The following is a 23,613-nucleotide window of genomic DNA, read 5'->3' on the forward strand; positions in this document are numbered from 1 at the left end:
ATACCGGTGATGCTGAATGTGATGTGTGACGGCCAATGCGGACATGATACGTGACTTAAATTGGAAACTTAGCTTGGAAGTCTTAGTTTTCCGGATTAACTTTTTAGACAGCGGTAATTTAGCGAGCTTTTTTTTTTCTCTTTACCGGCGTTTGTGCCTTTGGCCGACCCCCACCACACAGTAAAAGAAGAAAACAGATCAGCAGGTTATTTTCTTTGATCACTCTCATCGTTACATAATTAGAATAAAGTGTGCTCCAGAGTTCAACGGTGAGTGTGGCTTTATATTTGCCTCCGTAGTTACGTCAAAGTACTGAAACGAAGCAGTATCAAAAAGGATCTACGTGAAGACTAGTGTTTAAAACCAGTGCCTGTAGGTTTTTGGTTCACCAAGTTCAACTAAGGAAACACCATCATTAACCCCTTCAGTACCATGGCACGTTTCCATATTCATTTTGTTTACTATTTGGTGGTTCTAAACAGCTTCAGAAACTCATGTGAGGGATTAAAATAGTGAAAACAGTGGTCATTAACCTTCTGACCTCCATAGACCCTTCCTACTGTCAATAAAATGGAATAAATGTACACAAATCTCAAGGTAAAAATGTGTCCCAGTATTGAAGGGGTTAAGGGTATACATGACGACCAATTCTAAAGACAGAAGGTGCCCTCCACTGCTGCGTACCTCAGACACTACAATACCATGATACTTACAAAGCCCTGAGAAAGTTTGTCGTGTAGGAAACTGTAGCGCACATTCAGAGACTCATAAGGAACATTGTTATTGATCTGTGAGTGGAAGAGAAAGGTTTATGCTGATGTTGAAACACTCGGCCTGCAATACGGGCCAAACTCACATCTCGCCAGTGGTCATGTCGTGTGATATATTTCTTAACATTTAATCAATATATTGTTCTCTCAAACAATGCTTTAGTTGTTCTGATTTGTTCTACTATCTCAAATTCTATGTGCAAAACATACATCATTCTCCTACACAATGATTGTCGAGTTTGTATGTAAAGACGACAGCACTGTGTTGCCATGTGTGTCGGTGTTTCATCTACGCTCTATTGGACACGTTGTTGTGAAGGTAATACGGTTTTCAATGGCGTGTCTGTGATCCATTCTCAAGTCATTCAGCGTTTCATTTGGTCCTGGCGTGAGAGGTTCACTGAAATCCTTGATGCTATGAAGACTAATAAAGGATGACCGTGATGGTAAGAGTTCATACGTTCTCGAAAAAAAAAAATATATATATATATATATATATATATATATATATATATATATATATATATATATATATATATATATATATATATATAGATAGATATAGATAGATAGATAGATAGATAGATAGATAGATAGATAGATAGATAGATAGATAGATAGATAGATAGATAGATAGATAGATAGATAGATAGATAGATAGATAGATAGATAGATAGATAGATAGATATTACAGTGGAGTTTTGGATTTTCCTTTGGATTGTTTTATTGAATAGCTGGCACCTTCTGTGGACCTTTATTTTCATTTTTGGTTGTCATTGGCAAGATCTCTTTTTACGAAAAAATAATGTGATAGTAGATATATTAATCAACGAATGTATCAATAAAAAGGCAGTGACAAAGAAGCAAAAACAAAGATTATAAGGTTCCTTCTAAAAAGATAAAATTAATAACAAATAAATAAAGGAATAGAAAATGACTTAAAAATAAAGAAGAAGCGACAATTATAACTTTCTTCTTTATGAAAAAAAAACACAGACGAATAATCAATTAAAAAAACGTTTTGACCAAAAATAAGGAACAGAAAAAAACACACAGAAGCTCCTCTAGTAGCATTCCCTTCAGTGAGCAACAGAAGAGCTCGTGACCTCAAGTGTATTACCAGGAGTAACCTTGAACCGAAAGCGTGAGTGTCGGGAGGGAGAGGAAGCCACCGAATGCTTCCCCACAAAGACTAATTTACACACAACTCTGTACCGCCTTGGCCTGCTCTGAATCCCTGCACCACTGGTAGGTAATAAGGTAATAGATTCCAGTCACGCCTCTCATTAACCCTCTCGCTACTGGACATTTCCTTTCATATTTCCCTCGCCTTAGAGTAACACGGCTAAACCGGCTGTAAATGAGGAAGAATGGAAGGACCTGGAATGCCATGGGTCTGCAGACCCATGGCATTCCAAGTCCTTCCATTCTTCCTCATTTACAGCCGATGTTTAGCCGTGTTACTCGCTCCATATGTCGCTGTCCTCAATAGTTATCTCCATAGACTTCCCACTTTACCTGTCTTTTATTGTACTACCTGAGATTCCTCCTGCTTTACTAAGGTTTTCTATATTTCCTCTTCTCTTATAATGTGTCTTAAAAACTTTTCTATTGGTCGCGTAATAATTTCCTCATGATATTAATTTTTCTAACCATCTATTTATTCGATTCTCTCTCTCTCTCTCTCTCTCTCTCTCTCTCTCTCTCTCTCTCTCTCTCTCTCTCTCTGGAGAAAATGAAGAGAAAATACACATAAACGTCTACAAAGAGCACTATTATTTAACATTCAGGTGATTTACTTCCCTCTACATCCCCTCACATCCCTCCTTTTCCGGGCAACACCCCCGTAATCGCCGTTCCCTGCACCGCCGCCCCGTGCACAGGAGTATAAACCAACAGATGCTTCGCGGCAGGACGTGTTAAGTTGAGCGAGATGCGGCGATAACTGAATAACGCTACAGTGGCGAGGCGCAGCGGCGTGTTCATTCATTCCTGGGTGTCAACCGCGACCGTAAACTTGTAATTACGGAGCGGGGAAACACCGGCGCTACAGGAGGGCAGGGGAGCGGGTCAGGGTGTGGAGAGGCGAGTCCAGGTGGGGTTAGAGAAGAGGGGAACGCTTGACCCCAGCTCCTGTGTATACCCGCTGCCGCCCGGGGCTTAATTATCCACTTAGAGACCCTCATCCACTTATCCCCACGACCCCCATCCCCCACGAGCCCCACTCCCTCTCCCTCCTCATCGCCCTCCCAGTCACCCCATCGATCTCTCCCTTGAGTCTTCAGGCCACACACACACACACACACACACAGGGCCGCCCATCAGGCTCTTTCCCCGCCCACCTAAGTGTAGTACAGGACAACTAGACCCCCCGGCATTATGTACCGAGACGCCATGTTGAACACTCATCTACCTCCTCCTCCTCCTTGATTTCCTGCCACTCCCATTTGTTTTTGTTTTTTTGTTTTTATGTTTTGGGTCTTTTCTAGTGCAGGTTTGTTTGGGTAGGTTTGTGTGTTCTACCAGCTTTACAGTGTAAGGCAAGTTGCAGATTAAAGCCATGAGGTTTAAACATGATGGTTCCAGTATTCATTTTTTTTGTGCGTGTAGGAAGCATATTGTCTGTATCATTTTTCTGCCGTACCCTTGTTGTCGTCTTTTTTTTTTTTAGTAGCCCTTACAGTTATTTATGCATATGTTTATCTAATATATCTTATCTATATATTCTATGCATCTTTGCTCAATGTTATGACCGATCTCTGTATTTCCTCTATCTTTCATGTGTGATTTTTTCAAGCAATGACCTCAAGACTTTGGCACACTCCAACCTTGGCCATATCTTAGACACTTTTGATTCTTTCTCACGTAATTGTCCATGTTGTAAAGTCAGTGTTACGTTTTTTACCTATATACAGCTATTTCACTTTAAATATTCTACTGGTAATCTTTTCTCGTGACCAGGTTTCTTATATTATCACTTCCAAGTCCTTTCCTTACGTTCCATACCTTCATTTTGTTCTTTGTTTCTCTTCTCTCATTCCCGTGCAGTTATAGAATGTACTTCTTCCCACTGCCAAGATGAGGCATTTCCTTTCTCAGAATGCCCTTGTCAAAGTTTTTTCTACTCGTAAATCTTTTTCGAGATGTGTGTGTGTGTGTGTGTGTGTGTGTGTGTGTGTGTGTGTGTGTGTGTGTGTGTGTGTGTGTGTGTGTGTGTGTGTGTGTGTGTGTGTGTGTGTGTGTGTGTGTGTGTGTGTGTGTGTGTGTGTGTGTGTGTGTGTGTGTGTGTGTGTTAGGGCGTGAAAAGATACATAGTAAAGAGTAAAGAAAGACCATGAAGGCAGCAGCTTTCAACTCCCCTCTGCTATAGCGTTCCCAAGACACCACCACCAGCACCATCACCACCACCACCACCACCACCACCACCACCACCACCACCATCACCACCACCACCACCACCACCACAATCGCCACCACCACCATAATCGCCACCACCACCACCATCACCACCACCACCACCACCACCACAACCACCACCACCACCACAACCACCACCACCTCCACCAGTACTATGACCACCAGCAGAAGGAAAGCAGCTGTCACGGTGTCGCCGTCACCTGACACCGCCCAAGTGGCTTTCTATATACTGCCCAAGTCGCCGCTCTAATTCATGTTTAACTTTGCCCTGCGTTTAAATTATTCCGAAGCGCCTCGGAATTTCTTGTGTTCTGCCTCCCACTCCTGAGGTCTCGGTTTCCATTCCCTGCCTCCTGTTCCCACTCCTGAGGAAGGCGAGTGCACACACACACACACACACACACACACACACACACACACACACACACACTCACGCCACCCACTCCCACTCTCCCACAGGAGCCGCGTCCTTCCCGGAATAATGAAATGGCTCTCTCTCTTTAGCGGGTGTTCTCCAGCCCCATTTGTTAAGGCTGCAATTCCTCCCCGCTAATGAACCTGTCTGTATGTGAAATCTAATGGGATGGTTTGTACCTTTGTTAAGTTATGCCCTTTGAATATTCATCGTCAGTCCCTACAGAAGACCTACGTCGCCTCGGAAAAAGGACAAGAATGCCATTAAGCACGAGGCGTTCTCGCGGCAATATATCTGACGCTCTGTCTGTGGGCGACGGAAGTTTATTGTCTTATGTCATCATCCTCTTCCCAAAGTGAATACTCGTTTTTCTCCAGCCGGCGCAAGGTGGCGCGAGGCGGTACGCAGCCCGGGGCGCCACACGGCCTCACATGCTGCCTTCGTGCCACCACAAATAAGTTATTAAATGGCTAAATGTGCGTATAATGGTTAGGGCAATTTTCGTTTCAACACAGTAAATTTATTGCTTACCTAATTATTATCTTCCTTACAGGTGGTTTATCCTGGACGCTCCCGCCGGCCAATTCAATTACAATGAATTAATGAAATTGTAAATTAATTTTTATCAGATAGCAATAATCAGCCCGTAGAGAAGTGTTTCGCGCGATGACAAATGAGTCCATCTATTAAAGCAAAATTAATAAATTACCCATAAACCAAACTCTGGAAGGCAGCTAGAAGAGGAGGAGGAGGAGGAGGAGGAGGAGGAGGAGGAGGAGGAGGAGGAGGAGGGCGGTGGCACAAGGAGGGCAGGCGGTGACCATCCCTACCTCCTGCCGACGCCCAACACCTAGCCATCTGCCTACCCCTACCCTTCCTTACCCTCCCTTCCATTCACCTCGCCAGCTTCTCTCTTCCCTCTCCATCCTGTGCCCATCCTCAACCATCCCTCCCATCTTCACCCACCTCCCACTGCCCATACACACTCCTCATTCCCATCAATCCTTTCCCTTCTTCTCCATACCATTAATCTTCTTATCCAGCATCATCTTCCACCATCTAACCTAGCTTCACTTTTCCCCTTCAGTAGCTTGTGCCATTTTTATCTAGCTTTCCATTCCTTCTCCCCTCTCCCTTATTTTCTCCAGCTTTTCCTTTCTTCTCCCCTCTCCCTTATTTTCTTGTCACCTTCCTTCTTTCCTTCATCATCTGCCTGATAGTGTGTGGCCTGGCAAAGAAGAAACCAGCAAGATTGAAGGATTTGTTAATATTTTTGTGGGTTTGTATTATACTGCCTAATACTTCTTGCCGATAATCATGAGGCCAGGTACTCACACATGACAGATCGTTATGCTATATAATAAACTCAGCACTCTACATACTCGTCACTTTCACTCCCATGTTCTCTGTGACGAGGGGTGGGACACTTCTAAACACTGCTTGCTGTATCATAAAATACATACTTTACAGTTCTCACAGTAACACGTATGGATGAGCAGATTATGAAAACTGTAACTCCTACATCTTTCCGTCAAGCGACACAATGCGCTCCCAAAAATTTGTTCGCTCCACTACATAACATCATCAACACTGCAATGTAGAAGAGACATGGATATACATACACTCACAGACTCCTTACCATACCACAGGATATCCTTCAACACACCTCAGTATCGCTCAGAGGACACACACACACACACACACACACACACACACACACACACACACACACACACACACACACACACACACACACACACCTTTCTCTCTCACAAGTACTTAATCTCTCCAAATGAAGCGAGCGACGCATCCCCGCCTTCCTTACCTCTCCTCTCTTTCCCCTTTCCAATCAGCTAGCCAATCTCGGCCAGGCCTCTCCAGCGTACAGGGGAACTCTCGTGTTGTTTTCCATACAGGTGTGATAATTGCCAGCTTAGGGGACGGTGGGCATGCATAATTCCATAAGCAAGTAATGAAAGGCCCATATTTGGTCTCTGGCCCGGCTGGCGCTAATGGAGATAACAGGCCGTCCGCGATGACCCTGGAGGCGAGGGGGACGCGCTTAGGTGTTTAATCTGATGGGTAAATTATGGAACCTCCCGGCCACAGCCTCGTCAGGTAAGGCGGGAATAACTGGGAAAGGAGGAGTGAGGGCCGGGAAGAAATAGAGAAAGATAAGAGTTTTTGGATTTTTGGGTTATAACAAGGATAGAAATAGTGTGAAGGTTAGTCGTCCATTACAAAGCATTCACAGAAGATGAATCGCTAAAAGAAATGGATTTTTCTACGTAAGATATTGCAAGGCTAAAAATGAGAAAATTGGTTGTTTATTTGAAGGAATTACAAGACCAAAAAGGCGAAAGGAAAGCGATTTATGGAAGGCACTACAACAAAGGAAATAGGAAGAATGCAAGTTGTCTATAAACTATTACAAAAAAAAAAGATAAAAAGACATTAAAAAGAAATAACGAACAATTATTCTTTTTCGAAGTCGATACAGAAACAGAAACAGGAACATGAAATACTGATTTTTTTTTTTTTCAATATATTACAGGGAAGAATTTTGAATAAGAACATTTCAAATTGTTTAAAATCACTGCAGCAACAACAAAAGTTAACAACAGCATCACCACCAACACCACTAACACCACACCATCTTTAACCAAAACAAAACATAGGGAACAAACACCAGAAGTCCCAGACACTGCAGCATTACTCACCACATCAAACAAACACAGCTAACTTGCTCTTCTCTACATGAGCTCCTCCTGCTAACCTCTCTCCCTACAACCAAAGTCTGCTAACCTGCTCTTCTCTACATACCAACGTGGCTTCTTCCTGCTAACTTACTTCTCCACAACTAGCCTGCTCTAACCTGCTCTTCTCTACCAACACGTCCTCCTCCTACTCACCTCCTTCACAACCAAACACTGCTATACCTCCTCTTTTTTACATACCAACGTGGCTTCTTCTTGCTAACTTCCCTTCCCACAACCAAAGTCTGTTAACCTGCTCTTCTTTACCAACACGGCCTTCTCCTTCTCACCTTCCTCTCCACAACCAAACACTGCTAACCTGCTCTTCTCTACCAACACTTCCTCCAGCGCCTCTATTCCTCGTGTCCCCGTCTCCTCTCCGTGTGACACTCGCGGCCCAGGTGGAGGTGCTGCCGACGCCTACTGAAGAATGTTATCACGACGGGCTGCTACTTTATCGGACTTTACTACATTTTCATAGTGAAACACGGATCACAGTGTTTTCTTATCCTGACCAGCGGCCTTATCTGATAGCCAGCCGCCACTCGGGGCCATAACAGTCTCCGCCGGTTGGGGGAGCCTTGCGCCTCTCTTATTTAGCGACGAGACGCGACACCTGAGCACTGAGGAGAATGGGATGGGTATTAGACAAACCCTCGATGCACTCTTGGTTTAGTCCTTATGTCTGCTGTGTCTGGGAGGAGTAAATACCGTCTATATATGTGTGTTTTTGTGTTTAAGTCCTTACATTAGTGTTTTCTTCAATTGACTCTTTACTAAACGAGTCCTTGTGTTTGTTTGTCCTTCTGAAGAATAAATAGTGTCTATATGTGTGTGTTTAAGTCCTTGTATTAGTGTTTTCTCCAATGTACTCTTTACCTAGCGAGTCCTTGTGTGTGTTCGTCCCTGTGAGGAGTAGACAGCATGTCTCTATACGTCCAGTCATGTCTCGTTTGTTAAGGTGCTTGAGTGTAAAGACGAAGGGAGAAGAACAAGGCACCAATGGATGTGCTTAAAAGCCAGTCTCCCTGCAGCAGTTCAAAGGTTCGGTTTATTTGCTTGCTAAAGTGTTGACGCAGACAATTCCCGGGGCGTTTATGACCACTCGTCAGGAAGTAAGAGTCTTATTCCCGATAATAAATCCCATCTCGGTGGAAGGCAATCTCTTCCCTCATGCTGGTGTCCGTCCACATCGACCACTGCCTGCCCTGCACCCCACACCACCACCACCACCACACCACCACATTTAGACCTTCACTTCTACTTCTTTTTATGCACCTTCAAGAGTTGCACGCCTGGGAGATACGTACGTAGTTCTACATGCCTAGTACCCAACCCTCCCTTTCCCCACAGACACACACCTAGACAAGCTCCCTCGTCGGCTGTCTTCCGCTGTGCTCAAATCCGGCAGATCTTGACAGAGGCCGGACCCCGTGGAAGAGTATCGGCCGCTGGATCTTTACGCCCTCCTTATAACTCTCTTTATTACGCTTTTATATCGCCTGTTTCACTTTTGTGGCCGCGACTCCGGGAAACTGCTGCCTTGGCGTCCTGCCGACAATTAAGAACTTGACGATGGATCTTATTCCCTCAACGGCGGCGTAGGTGCGTTTCAGTGTCTGCGAGAAGTGTGTTTGTGAATGTGTGTTGGGTGTGGTTTTGTTTGCTGAAGAATCTGCTTTGCTACTGTGTTTTCTATTTTTCTTTTCCGGCCAATACATTTGATTCTTGATATTCTTGGTATTTAATTCTTTCTCCTCTCCCTTGTCTATTTTCCTTACTCCTTTTCATTCAACATCTTTCCTTTCTTCTTCCTTAATTATCGTTTATTGTCCTTATTATCCTTCTCTTATCTCTTACTTTTTATTAATTTTACTACTGTTTTCTCTTCTTAATTATTAATCATTCCTTTATCCTTACTATCCTGCTCCTCTCCTCCGCTCCTTCCTCGTTAACATCTTCCTTTTTGCTATCTCGAATCTTCTCTTCACTTCTTTCCAGCGAAACCCTTCCTTTATTCATACAGTCTCATGTTTCCTGCTTCATACCATGTATTTAATCAAGTGGCATCAAAAGGGGATAATAGGTATCATGTTTGTCCTACCTTCGTTTCTTCCTTCTGTTTCATCTATATGTTACAGTAATCAGTCTTCTTCTATCCATGCACAAGCTCGGTCATTTCCTTAAGTACCCCTCATCACTTTACTTATCTTGGCTTTCTCTATATTTTCCTTCTTAGTTTCTCTTATATTATTTTGCATCACTTCTTAATCCCTTTGTTCTTCTCTTTCTGTTTTACCTTTATCAAATATTACGCTTTTTGTCCTTCGTTTCCACATACCCACCCCCTCACACACACACACACACACACACGAGTGAACACATCCCCACATACATAAATCAAAATAACTCTACAGCAGCAACAACAGCAATAGTAACAACAAGCACAAAATGACCTGAAATAGTTCTAAAATATATGAACAGTACCAGTTTCTCATTATAACTTATCGGTATCTGCCTCGCCGCTGTGCTCTGTGCGTAGCGAGAAACAAAAAGGCGACTATATCAACAAATACTTCCTGCGAGCCTTCCTGCAAACACGTGTCATGAATATTCGTGGCGCGTGCTGGACATGGTAATTCAGCCAGTTTGTTAGGCTCGGTGTTGTGGCCACGGGGCTGCTCTGGTATGGGAAGCAGGCAGGGAGAAGCAGGCAGGAAAGCAGGGGGAAGGATTCGAGAGAGAGAGAGAGAGAGAGAGAGAGAGAGAGAGAGAGAGAGAGAGAGAGAGAGAGAGAGAGAGAGAGAGAGAGAGAGAGAGAGAGAGAGAGAGAGAGAGAGAGAGAGAGAGAGAGACCAAACAGCCAACAGATAACAACAACACTCCCTCAAGGTGTGTGTATGTACTACAAGATGAGAGACAACAAAGTTATCTTCATTAACGCATCCGATCACTTAGCGTCCGTCAATGAAAAACACGGCACAAAAAAGAGAAGCGGAACAAAAACAAACCCAATACATGACGGACGAAAAGAAAACGTAAAGCAGGAGCGGCCAGCATATGCCACCCACCTGCCACGCCTCCCACACACCGCCCTCCACTGACGGCCGCTAACAAGGCAAGTGACAGGCTAGGCGGGCTAATCATCGGAAGGGAGGAGGAGGAGGAGGAGGAGGAGGAGGAGGAGGAGGAGGAGGAGGAGGAGGAGGAGGAGGAGGAAGACGTCGAGGAGGAGGAGGACGTCGAGAAGGAGCTGACGGCGGCAGTAATGCGTCTTTTTACCGTCTTCCCTTGGTCCAAATTGCCATTATCTCCAAGTGGTTGATGTGCAGAGTGGTTGGTTATCTTTTGAGGCCGTTCTGATACCGGTCACAGAAATACAAAGAAAAACACAGTCGTAAGAGAAAGAGAGAGAGCGTGAGCGAGAGTGAGAGAGAGAGGGAGAGGTCGCTAGCTTAGGGAGCGTCCGCTGCGTCCCCTTTTTAATGTGCTCGCCACGTCGTGATTGTGTTTGTCTTGTTTCATCTCCCGCGCTCGAGTGTTTGATCTGCGCCAAGTGGTGTTATCACGAGGCCGCGGGATCGTATCTGGGAGTGGCCGTGGCTGGCACGCTTGATTTGCTGCGTTTGATTAATGGCCAAGTAGTACAGGCGAGCGTGCCGTGTGTTCCCTGCAAGGCTGGCTCTCGCAGCCCGGGACTCTGCTATGCTCCCTCCTCTGCGATGTGAGAAGCGTTCCGATTGTCCTTAATGTCGCTGCTAATGATCTTAATTGACTTATGGTAAAATACTACAGAGTTATGGTAAAATACTGCAGAGTTCAGTGTTTTCATTTGGCTAAAAGACTTCTGTCACAAGCTAAAGCTTTGCTTTGGTTCTTGAGATATGGGACATGTTTCTCTTAGTATTAATCTTGATGACGAAAATAAATTAATAAATACTTTCACAAATGAGATAAAACAGAACAGTGTTCAACCAATACGAATGTATAAAAGTCTATAAGAGCTGAATTTTATGGTTCTCCATTTTTTGACGTGAGAGGTGTTTCGCTCACCTTCATTTCCATTAATAAGAGCAAGTAAAATTGCCATAACGTTTGAGTGATGGCAAAATGCAAGGTAGCATTCAGTGTCTCTTGGCCCAGTGTCTTGGGTCACTAGCAATGATCACGTGCTGCTTCTTGTTGCAATGTGGAAAGTGTTCGGTTTGTCCTGAATCTCACTATTAATAAAGCCAATGATCATGCCATGGACGCGTCCAGTGATAAATGAAGCCACTTACTTATTCGACACCCTGGACATGGTGGCGGGACGCGTGCAATGCACCACGCAGCAGCACATTGGTCTGCACTACACACCCGCGGCCTTGCACTCTGTCTGTATATGTTAACACCATTAATATCTTCTCCCGGCGCATTGCCTTGCAAATAACACTATTATGTGGTGCCATATACGCTGAGTGCCGGTCGAGAATATACAGATGTGACGGCAACTTTAGGCAGACGCACAAACGTGATCCTCATAATGACAGTTAAACTCATTGCTCGGCGCCGCCAGCCACTCCTTCATCCTTTAGCCGCTTGCATGTTTATCCGGGCGTCGCTACAAGCCCCCGTCACCACTCATCACGGGGCATTGACGGTTGTCGCCTTGTGTTGGTAATGTAGTTATTAAGCTTCGGCTTCCTTCATTAAGGAGGCGCTGGAAGGAAGCCCGGTCTCGCCTCAAGTCTTGGTGTCCGTCCCAGCGTGACATGAAAGACATATGAGTTCCCGAGGACATCTCCTGTCCGAGGTCAGGTTACGGAAGGTAGCGGCCTTCTTCACGGCGTCACTGTACACCTGGCGCGAGGCGAGGTGACACCTGAGCTCGCCACTTACACCAGTTCACTTCAGTTCCCGCCTCTCGTCACGCAGCCCAGGAGACGCCGCCCTCATCCATTACCTCTTAGCCTTCGCCCAGACACCTTTTTAAACACACCTGTCTTGTGTAGCGCGATAGTCTTTCTTTCATATTATCCTGAAAAGACTTTGTAAATACTAATGCGCTGTCACACATCGACATGAATTTGGGTATAGGAGTGTCGTGGAAGTCGGGGATAGGATTAGAAGTGGTTTAGTGAGTGGAACATGCATGGTGGTGTGGGCCAGGCGGGGTGGTGTTGATGCACGCTGTAATAGAAGTTCAGGTAAAGTCCACACCGAAGCTTGTACATGACACTTAGAACACTCCAGCTACCTGCCCGCCGCCCCAGCTGGTCCTAAGCCACACCAGGCTCGCAGATCCATCACACCCTGTGACTGCCCTGTCCAGGGGCGAGATTAGGCCAGCCTGAGACAAAAGGGTGCGGCTGGAGGCCAGAGTGGAGGCGGCGACGGGTCAGGGAGGCGGCCTTATGGGTTTAAGAAAGAGGGATGAGCTGACCAGGACGAGTTTCCTTTTTTATTTCATTTCCAATCCGGTCCAGTGCGGCTGAAACATTCCTTTTACTAACCATGGGGCCTCGGGTGCGAGACAACACGTGTCTCCACGCCGGGATAAATGTGTGCTTAATTACTGAACAACGCTTTGCCTCATGCGTTAAAACTCTGGTTTCAGGATTTTTTTTCTTATTATCTTTGTTTTAGTTACCATTACTTAAGATAGAAGTGAGACAGAGCAGGCCGGATCCCAGCGCCGGTCCCAGGCACAACCTCCTGGCGCGGTGATGTGAAGGTCGTCACCACCTGAGGGTCGTCACCTTGAAGCACCGCGACCATGGAGAGGCTAACCGCACTAAGGCTCACTCGAACTTTTCTGATTATTTTTCCTCCATATTCCGTCCTTGTCGGATAATGATTTACTGTGTAACTTTCCGAATCATGTCGGCAGTGAGAGGCGTGGTGGGCGTTGTATCCCTCAACACCACCGCTCCCGGACGGGCACCTCACCGCCACCATGTCCCACGGGTGGCTGGACGCACTCAGGCCGCCATGGAGCAGACGGGCTGGTTCGCCTCTTTAGTGGGAACCAAGTAGAATCCAGAGATGATTTATTACGTATAATGTAAACACGGGATTCCTGGAGTGCCATAAACCTGAGAGATTTGCTAACCGACTCTCAACCTAAGCGTCCGCATCCCGAAGGAAGAACACGTCCCGCAGAAACTACTTCAATCCTATTTAGGGTCGGCGATGCGAGTCTCGTGTTATGAAAAGTGTGTGGAAATAAATCAGGAGTTACTCTACTAAACGTCACATTGTATAGAGGAGGGATACCAGACACGTTCTTGTCGCTCCTCGATGTGTTGCCGTCCATTACACACACACACACACACACACACACACACACACACACACAGCACCACGCTACCACGGTCGTTCCAAAGATTTATTAGTCGTCACCTCTGACGGATCAGGAGAGTCTCCCTCTCCCTGACTATCACTAGGACTGGTTAGCTGAAAAGAGTCGAGGCTTCAATATGTATGTTAAAAATCTTAGTCCATATCGAGTGTCAAAACTGGCGGTGAGGATCAAATGTGCAAGACTCGTGATGGTCGCAACACTCGGGATTCAGATTCCCTCCCGCCTCGCCTTCTCTCCGCCAGGGCATTCCAAAGACACCCCACGAGGAGTATGCGAAGGCCGCCATTTGTTATCTCTTTCGTCCTAAATAACAGGAGAGCATCATTATTTTTATGGGTAATCTGGAGAAGCTAAATCTTGCCTCCTTGAGTCTGAGAGAAAGACAATAATCTTTAAGAATAATCTTGTTGTCATCAATTTTCGGATCATCTTTGAGGGACGTATTCGTGTTGCGTGTACTAACGTAACAGTCATAAAAATGTCTAACATTCCTGTGCTGGATGAATTTCAGGATGAATATCCTGTTTTGATCTAAATATTAAAGGCGTATTGGAAGAGTCATTTTAATTTGATATCGAGGAATGATCAATAAGTAAGTCCAAAACAATTAAGATGTGGAACTGTTTCAATCTTCAACATCACATCACATTCAACCCTCCATATTCTAGACATTTAGAAAGATGTAGAATTAGGAAAGAAATGGGAAGAAACTGGTTATTTAAGAGAGTGATAGATGGATGGAAGAGATTCAGTGATCATGTCGTTAGTGTTGGATCAATAAGGAGCTTTAAAAGAATATTATACATATTTATGGATGAGAATGATAGGCGGAATTAATTAATTCTATTCACACAGATACTGCCACGGGTATGCCTGACGATCTCTTGCAGTTTCCTTAAATTTCTTTTGTTTACTCATAATACATTGTGATTTCTGATTTTTCCATCATGCTGATCCCCTCCCATCCTTAAACATCAAGGTTTCTATTTTTTATCCCTCTATTGAGCATGAGAACCCAGCCTTTTGGCCATCAAAACCTAGTTTTTTCACCTTAAAACATAATGATTTCAAACATTTTCACTCTTACATATAATTCACAATCTCCAGCTATCATTTTCATCATAAATAATAAGAAAATTTTGTGTGATACGACAAATTTCATGGATGAGTAAAAGTAGAAATAGATAAACAAATATTTCCACGTGTAGACCTCGTGATTTATTACAATTTCCCTCATTTTGCTATGATGTCATGACAGGTTAATTCTGTGATGTTAAACTCTACGGTAGTGACATGAATAATTTCAAGATCCGCAAACCCATTCAAAATCTTTTATCTATTCAGTGTGGGAGAGTTAGAAGGATATGAACAAGATACAGAGCAAAATTAAATACAAAAACAAATATAGTGGAAATTACTAGACATTACTTCTCCTCTGTCATTCAACTCTTCTCTTCCCAGTCGACTGCCTTCTTCCACTGTCTCACTCCTCTTCCTCCTCCACTCTTGGCCCTATTGACCCTCTTACTCCACCGTCATCGTTCCCCTCTGCTATTCTTCACATACCCTGTAACTATCATCCCCCTGCCTCTCCTTTTACTATACCCCATTTGCTACACTCCTCTCTCTCTCTACTGCCTTGCCATACCATCTACCATCTCTGCTACTTCACTCCTCTCCTTCCTATAGCGTCTCCTTTCCCCTTATCTCAATATACCCCATTCCCCACCGCACTTCCTCCCTGCGCTCCTCCTATACTTGGCATATTTTCATGGCCAATTAAGCGCCGAGCGGAAAGAGAGAAGCAATTACCACCGGGCGACTCGTGCTGCCTAATGTTGTTTTACGGCTAATTACCATACGAGAGGCCGTGTGTGTGTGAGGGGGAAGGGGATGTGTGTGAGTGGGTGGGTGTATGTGTGGGTGGGGGGATTATGTGTGTGTTTGTCGGTGTGTGTGTGTGAGTAGGTGGATGGGTTGACACATGTACCATTCTCTCTCTCTCTCTCTCTCTCTCTCTCTCTCTCTCTCTCTCTCTCTCTCTCTTATTATGTAAATTAATAAATTATGTAAACTTGGCCATCAAAATAGACACACACACACACACACACACACACACACACACACACACACACACACACACTTAATGATATAATCAAACCTACTAATCGAAAACCCACACACACGCACACAATTTCATCATTATATTGAACCTTAGACACACACACACACACACACACACACACACACACACACACACACACACACACACAGGAGAGGAAGGAAGGGCATCGTGTGTGTGTGTGTGTGTGTGTGTGTGTGTGTGTTCACTCCACACTACGTTCGTCTCCTTTAGTTTTTCGCTCTGTCTAAAACGTTAAAACACTCTCCTCCACCTCCTCCCTTCTTCTCCCCCCCTCACTCCCAATCCTACAGCTGCTCTACCGCTCCCCCTTCCCCCTTCCTCCTCCTCAGCCTCCTCAGCCACATCCCCTCCTCCATCCGTTCTCCCCTGCGCCATCCCTCCTTCCTCCCCCTTCACCCGCGCCTATCTCGTCTATCCATCAGAAGACAAGCCACCACGTCACTCACCTCTGCTTTGTGGCCACACGGAACGCTCATACAGCAAGGAGACATAAGGACGGTTTTCCTGTGACTGCTATTATTATTATTATTATTATTATTATTATTATTATTATTATTATTATTATTATTATCATTATTATTATTGTTATTATTATTATTACTATTGTTATTGTTGGTTTTGTTGTTGGTTGTGGTGGTGGTGGTGGTGTTGGGGGTGGTGGTGGTGGTGGTGGTGGTGGTGGTGGTGGTGGTGGTGATAAAGTTGTTGTTTTGTTCTTTTATTGTTAGGATGATAGTTCGGCTCTTCCCCTCTCTCTCTCTCTCTCTCTCTCTCTCTCTCTCTCTCTCTCTCTCTCTCTCTCTCTCTCTCTCTCTCTCTCTCTCTCTCTCTCTCTCTCTGCTTTATCCGTCCCTCGTGTTTCCTCGTTCATTTCTCTTTCTCCTGTACGTCTCTCCATCAACCTTCCTCCTCTCCTCCCTCCCTCTGCTTTCCTCTCTGCCTCCTTCCTCCTACTCCCTCCCTGTTCGACTCTTCCTCGGTGTACGCTCCTCTTCCCCTCCTCCTCCCTCCGCCCCGCCTCTCCCTGCATCACAACTCGTCCTCACATCACTCCCGTGCTCCCAGTAACCCGGAGTCACGCCCGCCCCATCAGGATAACCGATCAGCGAACCTCTACGAGTTAAGTCTTTAATCGCCCCGCCTTATCGACTCTTTTAGTCTATATTTGTTTATATTACAGGTTGCCGGTCTGAGGCTCTTGCATCACCGGTGATCAAGGGGACTTAGTCGACAGCGGTTCACAGAGAGGCTGGTTTGGGAGTCTTAAGGGATGGGTGTTCAGTCTCTCTTGCGTCTTAAGGTCTTTCGTGTCTCTCGGTGACTCAAGTTTCTCAAGCTTATGTTTCTTACCACAAGGATCCGTGGCTGTTCATGACTTTCCTCAATGGGTGTGTTCTAAAGACTTCTTAATTTTTAAAGGCTATTTTCTGCCCGTCTTCCTGCTTATTAACAAATGTAGCCACTTCTCCAGCTGCACCTTCTCGCGATCTCGACTTTCTATAGTGTGGTTTGGTGAATAGGGAGTCTCATTGCCATGTCCACGGTGCAGACTTCAGAAAGGCATGGGTGTGTCAGCGTCACTGATGATCATGCCTTTATTGTGTCACGGATTCTGAGCACAAACAAAATATAATGTAGCTCGGAAAATTTAGCTTCCTTTTGACAGTCCTAGAAAACACAGTATAGATTATTAATTCATAACTCCGCCGTGGTACAGTGGAACCATGCGTGCTATGGGGTCCGCGAGCCCACGGGTTCGAATCCTGTCCACGGTCTGAGTTTAGGTTGGGCTTCCTCACTCGGGGCAACGGTTTCCTAGCGGGTGGGCTTTGAGATAGGAGGTACCCCAAAAAAGTACGCCCTTTAGCCCATAAATTCCCGTGAAAAGCCCACATGGTATAAAAAAAACTCTTCTCTGACCACTTTAAGTTGAAAGAACTGATGGATACGAGTATGTGGAGACGCCTTCTTTCATTCCATTGTCCTATCTCTTATATTGTTTATTCATTACATGTTTTCTCTTTGCCGTTAGAAATCAGTACAGATTATTAACACAACAATATATCGCTCCTCACACAAACACTTCTCGTTAAATGGATCGGTGGATGTGTTGATGGATGGATAGAGAGAAACCTTCCACTTCGCTCTCCCATTTTCTTCTAGTCATCATCCACTATATTTCTTATTATTGTCGTCGAAATCTCTCTCTCTCTCTCTCTCTCTCTCTCTCTCTCTCTCTCTCTCTCTCTCTCTCTCTCTCTCTCTCTCTGCTTCGTGGATTAATACATAAACAACCACTGGAGTAAGATAACCAGATACGTCGATAACACTTCAGGTCTGATCTGGCTTGTGATGCATTTATCCTGCTGCCTGAAGGAGAGAGCGAGTGAAACAAAGAAGCAGAGGCGAAAACATAGTCAGAACAACAGTAAGACAAGAGACAGGAAGACATAAGGGAAGAGGGAAGAGGGGAAAGTACTGTCCAATGTCACTTCCTTATGGTATATACCTCGAACTGAAGCGAAAGCAAGGAACGTGTATTGATGATGCGATAAGTGGTGATTAATACCGAAAGATGCTGCAGCGTGGTTGATGAGGCAAGGCTATCAACGATTGCTGATAAATACCCTGGGAGAGGACGAGGAGTGACGAGGGAACAAAGTGGAACCCGGGAAGATAAGAGGGAGATAAGAGGCGGAAATGATGGAGGGACGAGCTGAGAGAGAGAGAGAGAGAGAGAGAGAGAGAGAGAGAGAGAGAGAGAGAGAGAGAGAGAGAGAGAGAGAGAGAATATGTGTGTTTTTCTTGTCTTGTCTAAAATGCTTCTTAAAGTCCTTAGTAGATGTACATCGTTTTCAGCAGCTTTTTTCTTTTTTTTCTACATTATTTTACTGACAATTTACCAAAGACTGCATCAACAATACAAAAGACAAAACTAAATTCTCAAAAAAACTCAATTAATTATCTCTGCGGACTTAAGAAATTATCCCATTGAAAGGTCCAGAGAGAGAGAGAGAGAGAGAGAGAGAGAGAGAGAGAGAGAGATGTATAGACGTGATGCAAGATAGATCATAATTATAGGCTCGCTATGTTATTGTCGTGTCCCTCTCAGGCTTGGGTTATTTGACATATTTATAAAGCGAAGGTGTGGTGATGGCGGTGGTGGTGGTGGTGGTGGTGGTGGTGGTGGTGGTGGTGGTTACAATATATATCTCGTCCATTGTTACATTATTCTCTCCTTTAATTTAACCACAAGCGGTTTCTGTCGAGTACAAACCAGTAGATTATATAATTTTACCTCTTGTTCTCTCTCTCTCTCTCTCTCTCTCTCTCTCTTTCTCTTACGCATTGCTAACTCTGTTCTATTTTGTAGGTATAAGAGTTTTTTTTTTCTTGTTCTTCCTTCTCTTTTCATTGTTGATTTATTTCAGTGTCCTCTTGCTCCTCATTCTTTTTCATCCTCTGTATTCTATTCTTTTTATGTCCTATTCTGTCATCTTTCTTCTACTTTCTCCTCTTCTCTTGCTCTCATCCTTTATTGCCATCATCATCACCATCATCATTATCCATTATCTTTTTCTTCTTCTATTCTCATTTTCATCTTTTTTCTCTCCTTATCTCTTTCGTTCTTCCTCTGGTTGTTGTTCTTGTTGTTTATTTATTTTGTTCTTGTTCTTTTCTTCTTATTATTCGTCTTGTTTTCTTCTTCTTCTTCATTTTCTTCTTCTTCTTCTTCGTCTTCATTTTCTTCTTCGTATTCTTCTTCTTTTTCGTCTTCTTCCTCTTCTTCTTCTTCGTCTTCATTTTCTTCTTCCTCCTCTTTTCTTCGTTTTCTTTCCTCCTTCTCTTTCTCCTCCTCATCCTCCCCCTCTTCCCCCTCTTCCTCCACCTCGTCATTCTCAAATAACCATCTGTTTCACTCACACTCCCTTCTTCAGCAGCACTCACCTGAAATTTCTAGTTCCTCCTGCAGCCACCTGACGCCGTACGCACCCAGAGAGAGAGAGAGAGAGAGAGAGAGAGAGAGAGAGAGAGAGAGAGAGAGCGAGAGAGAGAATTCCCTGGAGGAGTGCGGGCAATTTCTCACTTAGCCTGGCCGTGATGTAGCGCTGGCCGATATCACAATCATTTATTAGTGCTCACGATGATGATTTATTCCCCAGATCCGGCCAGCTGATAGCGCCCATGATTTACAAGTGGGAAACGTTCGCATTAACACACACACACACACACACACACACACACACACACACACACACAGCTCACTGGTTATCTTATTGAGTGGAAAATTACTAAATTACAACAACGTTTTTCCGCAAAGTCTGGCGAGCAGCACGCGGTCTGTCTCGTCTGGCCACCTCCCTCTTCCTCCTTTTCCTCAGACAGGGGAGGGGGTGCGTGATTGCCAATGCCTTGGTGTTGCTTACGATGGAGTCACGGAGAGGAGTTGTTCTATGGGAAGTCTTTTGTCTTTGAGGGAAGCTCTAGGTTTAGATTTTACGTTTTCTTTCCTGAATTTAACATGTGATATGTGAGTTTTCCGTTCAGGATTGAGAGACGAGAGAAAGTTCATTATTAGACGGGTACCTTCCAGAAAGTTTCAAGTTGTATTTTTTTTTCTTGGGTTAAGTTGCTATCTTAAAAACGAGACTTTAGTTTAATTAAAGGGTATATTGTGTCTATTTCATGTTGTCATTACTTAACATGCCTGTTATTCTGTATGGAGTAGTGTGAGAGCGTGGGGGAGAGTGTTGGTGTGCAGGATTGCTGGGGGTTTGTGACTAACTCAATCTTTCTCCCACAGCACGGATGGGCTCCGGCCAGGTGTTCCGCCCTCACTTCGCCTCGCCGCTGCACCCGTGGCTGGGCGGTGATAAATCCATGGTGGGCGGTTCCTCCCCCTCCTGGCACTCCCCCTTCACCAAGCCTCCTCACTATGCCCACGCCCATTCCTCCACGTCGCCGGCGCCACACTCCAACTCCTACTCCTATACGTCCTCCGGTCTCTTCGCATCAGCCTTCTCCAAGGACGACACAATGGCGGCCGGAGCGGGCGGCAGCGGCCCCGTCACGGACTACTCCATGGCGGGGAGCGGCGACGTGTCCGACGTGAAGAGCGCCCCCATGCTGTCCCCGCTCGGGGCCTGCGCCAACAAGAGTGGGCGTGAAGGTGCGGGTTATTCCTCCACCCCGGGGGTCAGCGGGAGCGGAGGGGAGGCCTCGGCCACACCCCTCCTTCCCTCCTACCCCCACTACCCGGGCTCCCTGGGCGGGGGGTCAGAGTTCCCCAACCCCTACTACCCGCCCTCCTCACACTTCAACAAGGCGTTGGGCCACGACAAGCCAAAGTCCAAGCCGCGCTCCTCCGCCGGTAAGACCCAACCATCTCTGGGCGCCCGCCGCCCTCACCCTCCCTGTGTGGTGCTGGCGGTGCTGGTGGTGCTTGCCGGGCTTGCCGCTGCCGTGGGGCTTCTCAGGTTGTCAGTGTCCCGACTCTTGGCAGGTTTATGAGGTGCTTCTAAGCCAGGCAGGTGTCAGATTAACTTCAAGATTAGGACACGTCCACGGGGGCAGCAGTTTTATTTTCTATCTCTCTATTTTTAGTTCCAAAAGTCATGCCGCTGCCCTAGAGCCTATCGGCTGGGCTGCAGCGTGAGGGTGACGCTTCTGACGGGGCGCCCCACCCACTCAGCCAGACTTTCCTCACGTGTTAATACTAAAGTCTTACTTTATACCTCTGCTCAGGACCACAATCTCGAGACACCTGTCAGAGAAACTTACTTAAGTAACATAATTATAAATTCATGCTCCCACAAGCCTGGTCGTTACGGTAATACAAAACAGCAGTGCAGCTCATGAGTAAAACCTGCCAAGAGAGGCCTGCCTGCCGCACCCTGAGCCAGCCCTGCCAGCAGCACCGCCACCACCCACGGCGTCCTGGCCGTCACCACTCGGCCCCTTGACCTGCTGGTGGCGCGTCAGGGGCTGAGACAGGACGGTGTGAGGGTGGTCGTGGTGACCCTTGGCCGCCTACTAACACACTGAAGCTCTAGAGTGGCACCGCCCCCAACTAACTAACTCTCCGACACGCCCATGTTTCCGCACGCCCATACCAGACTAACTAACCCACGGTATCCATCAGGTAGACACACACCTCCTAGCCTGTGTGCACTCTATAGCCTAGCACTCTGACTCGTTCCTTCTGCCACCAACTAAACGCGTCTATTAATAATTAACAGCGACGCCGCACCGAACGTTCTCGCAAGGAAACATCGGAACACGTGCGCCTTGCCACCTTCCCGCAGCACGCAGGAGTGGAGGCACAGCCTGGAAGGTGCTTAGGAAGAGAGTCGATGCGAGAATTCCTCATCGCATAACAAAGAAGAACATTGTACCCCCCCTTTCCCTCTCTCTCTCTCTCTCTCTCTCTCTCTCTCTCTCTCTCTCTCTCTCTCTCTCTCTCGGCAGCGGATCAGTCAAGGGGGCGTCGTCCATCTTCACAGTCCTGTCATAAATTGCAGTGATGGTCGAGAATTCTTTGTGCAAGTTTTCCAATCCACTCCCTCTCTCCCTGGTAAGCTTTGCCGGGAGAGCAGTGTTATGGACTCTGGGAATTACCATCTCATTACCTTTTCGTGCCAGTTTTCCTCGTCAGACTTGGAATGCAGCTGAAATCGTCACGTTCTTGTAAAAATGGAGGTCCGCATTTCATATCTGGTTTGGTTTAACAGAGAACAGCTTGAAGACTCTCAATGTCACAATACTATTAACTTTTCTTGCCAGTCTCCTCGTCAGATCTAGAATGTAAGTGAAATCATCGCGTCCTTGTAAAAGAAAATGGAGGATTCTCACTTCACATTTCGCTTGGCTTGACGAACAACAGGGCGATAGTCTTAGAATTTTACGGATACCAGTGTTGACGACTCCAAAGTCTACCATATCATTAAGAATCCGTGCTTTTTTCCCCATCGGATCTAGAATCAAAGCGAAATCACCATGTCTTTGTCAAAAATGAAGAACTGCACTCCACAATCGCCTTTTAATGTTATGAACGAACAAAATTACAATGTTATTAATTTCTAGTCCATTTTTTTTCATGAGATCTAGAATGAAGTTAAAATCACTACGTCCTTGCCAAATATTCGCTTCACTTTCTAAGTCTTTAACCCCTTCAATACCATGACGCGTTTTCATAATCATTCTGTTTACTATTAGGTGATTCTAAACAGCTCCAGAAACTTATGTGGGAAATCAAAATAGTGAAGACTGTGGCCATTAAGCTTCTGACCTCCATAGATCCTCCCTAATGTCTATAAAATCGTCTAATCACACCGAAAACTTAAGGTAAAAATGCGTCCCAGTACTGAAGGAGTTAATGGCTAAACCAACCAAGACCCGTAGATACACTCCAGAATCTTCTTCATACCCTCTCGCACCAGAAGAAGTCGACATTATGCAAATTGCTGTGAAGATCCATATGTAGTGATCTAGTTTTCAAATCCTGCTGGACGTGAGGTATGAGAGGCAGCTTCCTGGTGATGGTAGCGCCGCCCTGTACAGCTGTAACATGAGTGGTGTGGCTTGCACTAACTAGGGAAGGTTCAGACTTGATAGAAATTGCAGCTCTCTCTCTCTCTCTCTCTCTCTCTCTCTCTCTCTCTCTCTACATGTGCACTGATTGAAGATCTATACCTAAAATGGAAAGGACATATCTCTATATAGAAATAACGATAATTTTTTTTTTCTTTTTTAGTGCGTGAATTTTT

The 23,613-nt window shown here is 45.5% G+C and overlaps 1 protein-coding gene and 1 long non-coding RNA gene across 4 annotated transcripts in view; one reads left to right on the plus strand and one right to left on the minus strand.

Annotated features, from left to right (window-relative positions):
- Positions 1-23,613, minus strand: part of LOC123517422 — a 237,060-nt gene that overhangs the window by 160,388 nt on the left and 53,059 nt on the right. The gene's annotated exons all lie outside the window — the stretch shown is intronic.
- The window catches only part of LOC123517420 (GATA-binding factor C-like), a 95,605-nt gene that overhangs the window by 27,408 nt on the left and 44,584 nt on the right, over positions 1-23,613 (plus strand). Inside the window, exon 2 of one of the 2 annotated variants that reach the window (XM_045277447.1) lies at positions 20,652-21,218. In XM_045277447.1, coding sequence (XP_045133382.1) covers positions 20,652-21,218 — 567 coding nt within the window. The remainder of the gene's footprint in view (positions 1-20,651; positions 21,219-23,613) is intronic. The other variant, XM_045277448.1, reaches the window with a different exon arrangement.

Source organism: Portunus trituberculatus, chromosome 42, assembly GCF_017591435.1.
Source record: "Portunus trituberculatus isolate SZX2019 chromosome 42, ASM1759143v1, whole genome shotgun sequence".
In the NCBI taxonomy this organism is placed as follows: domain Eukaryota; kingdom Metazoa; phylum Arthropoda; class Malacostraca; order Decapoda; family Portunidae; genus Portunus; species Portunus trituberculatus.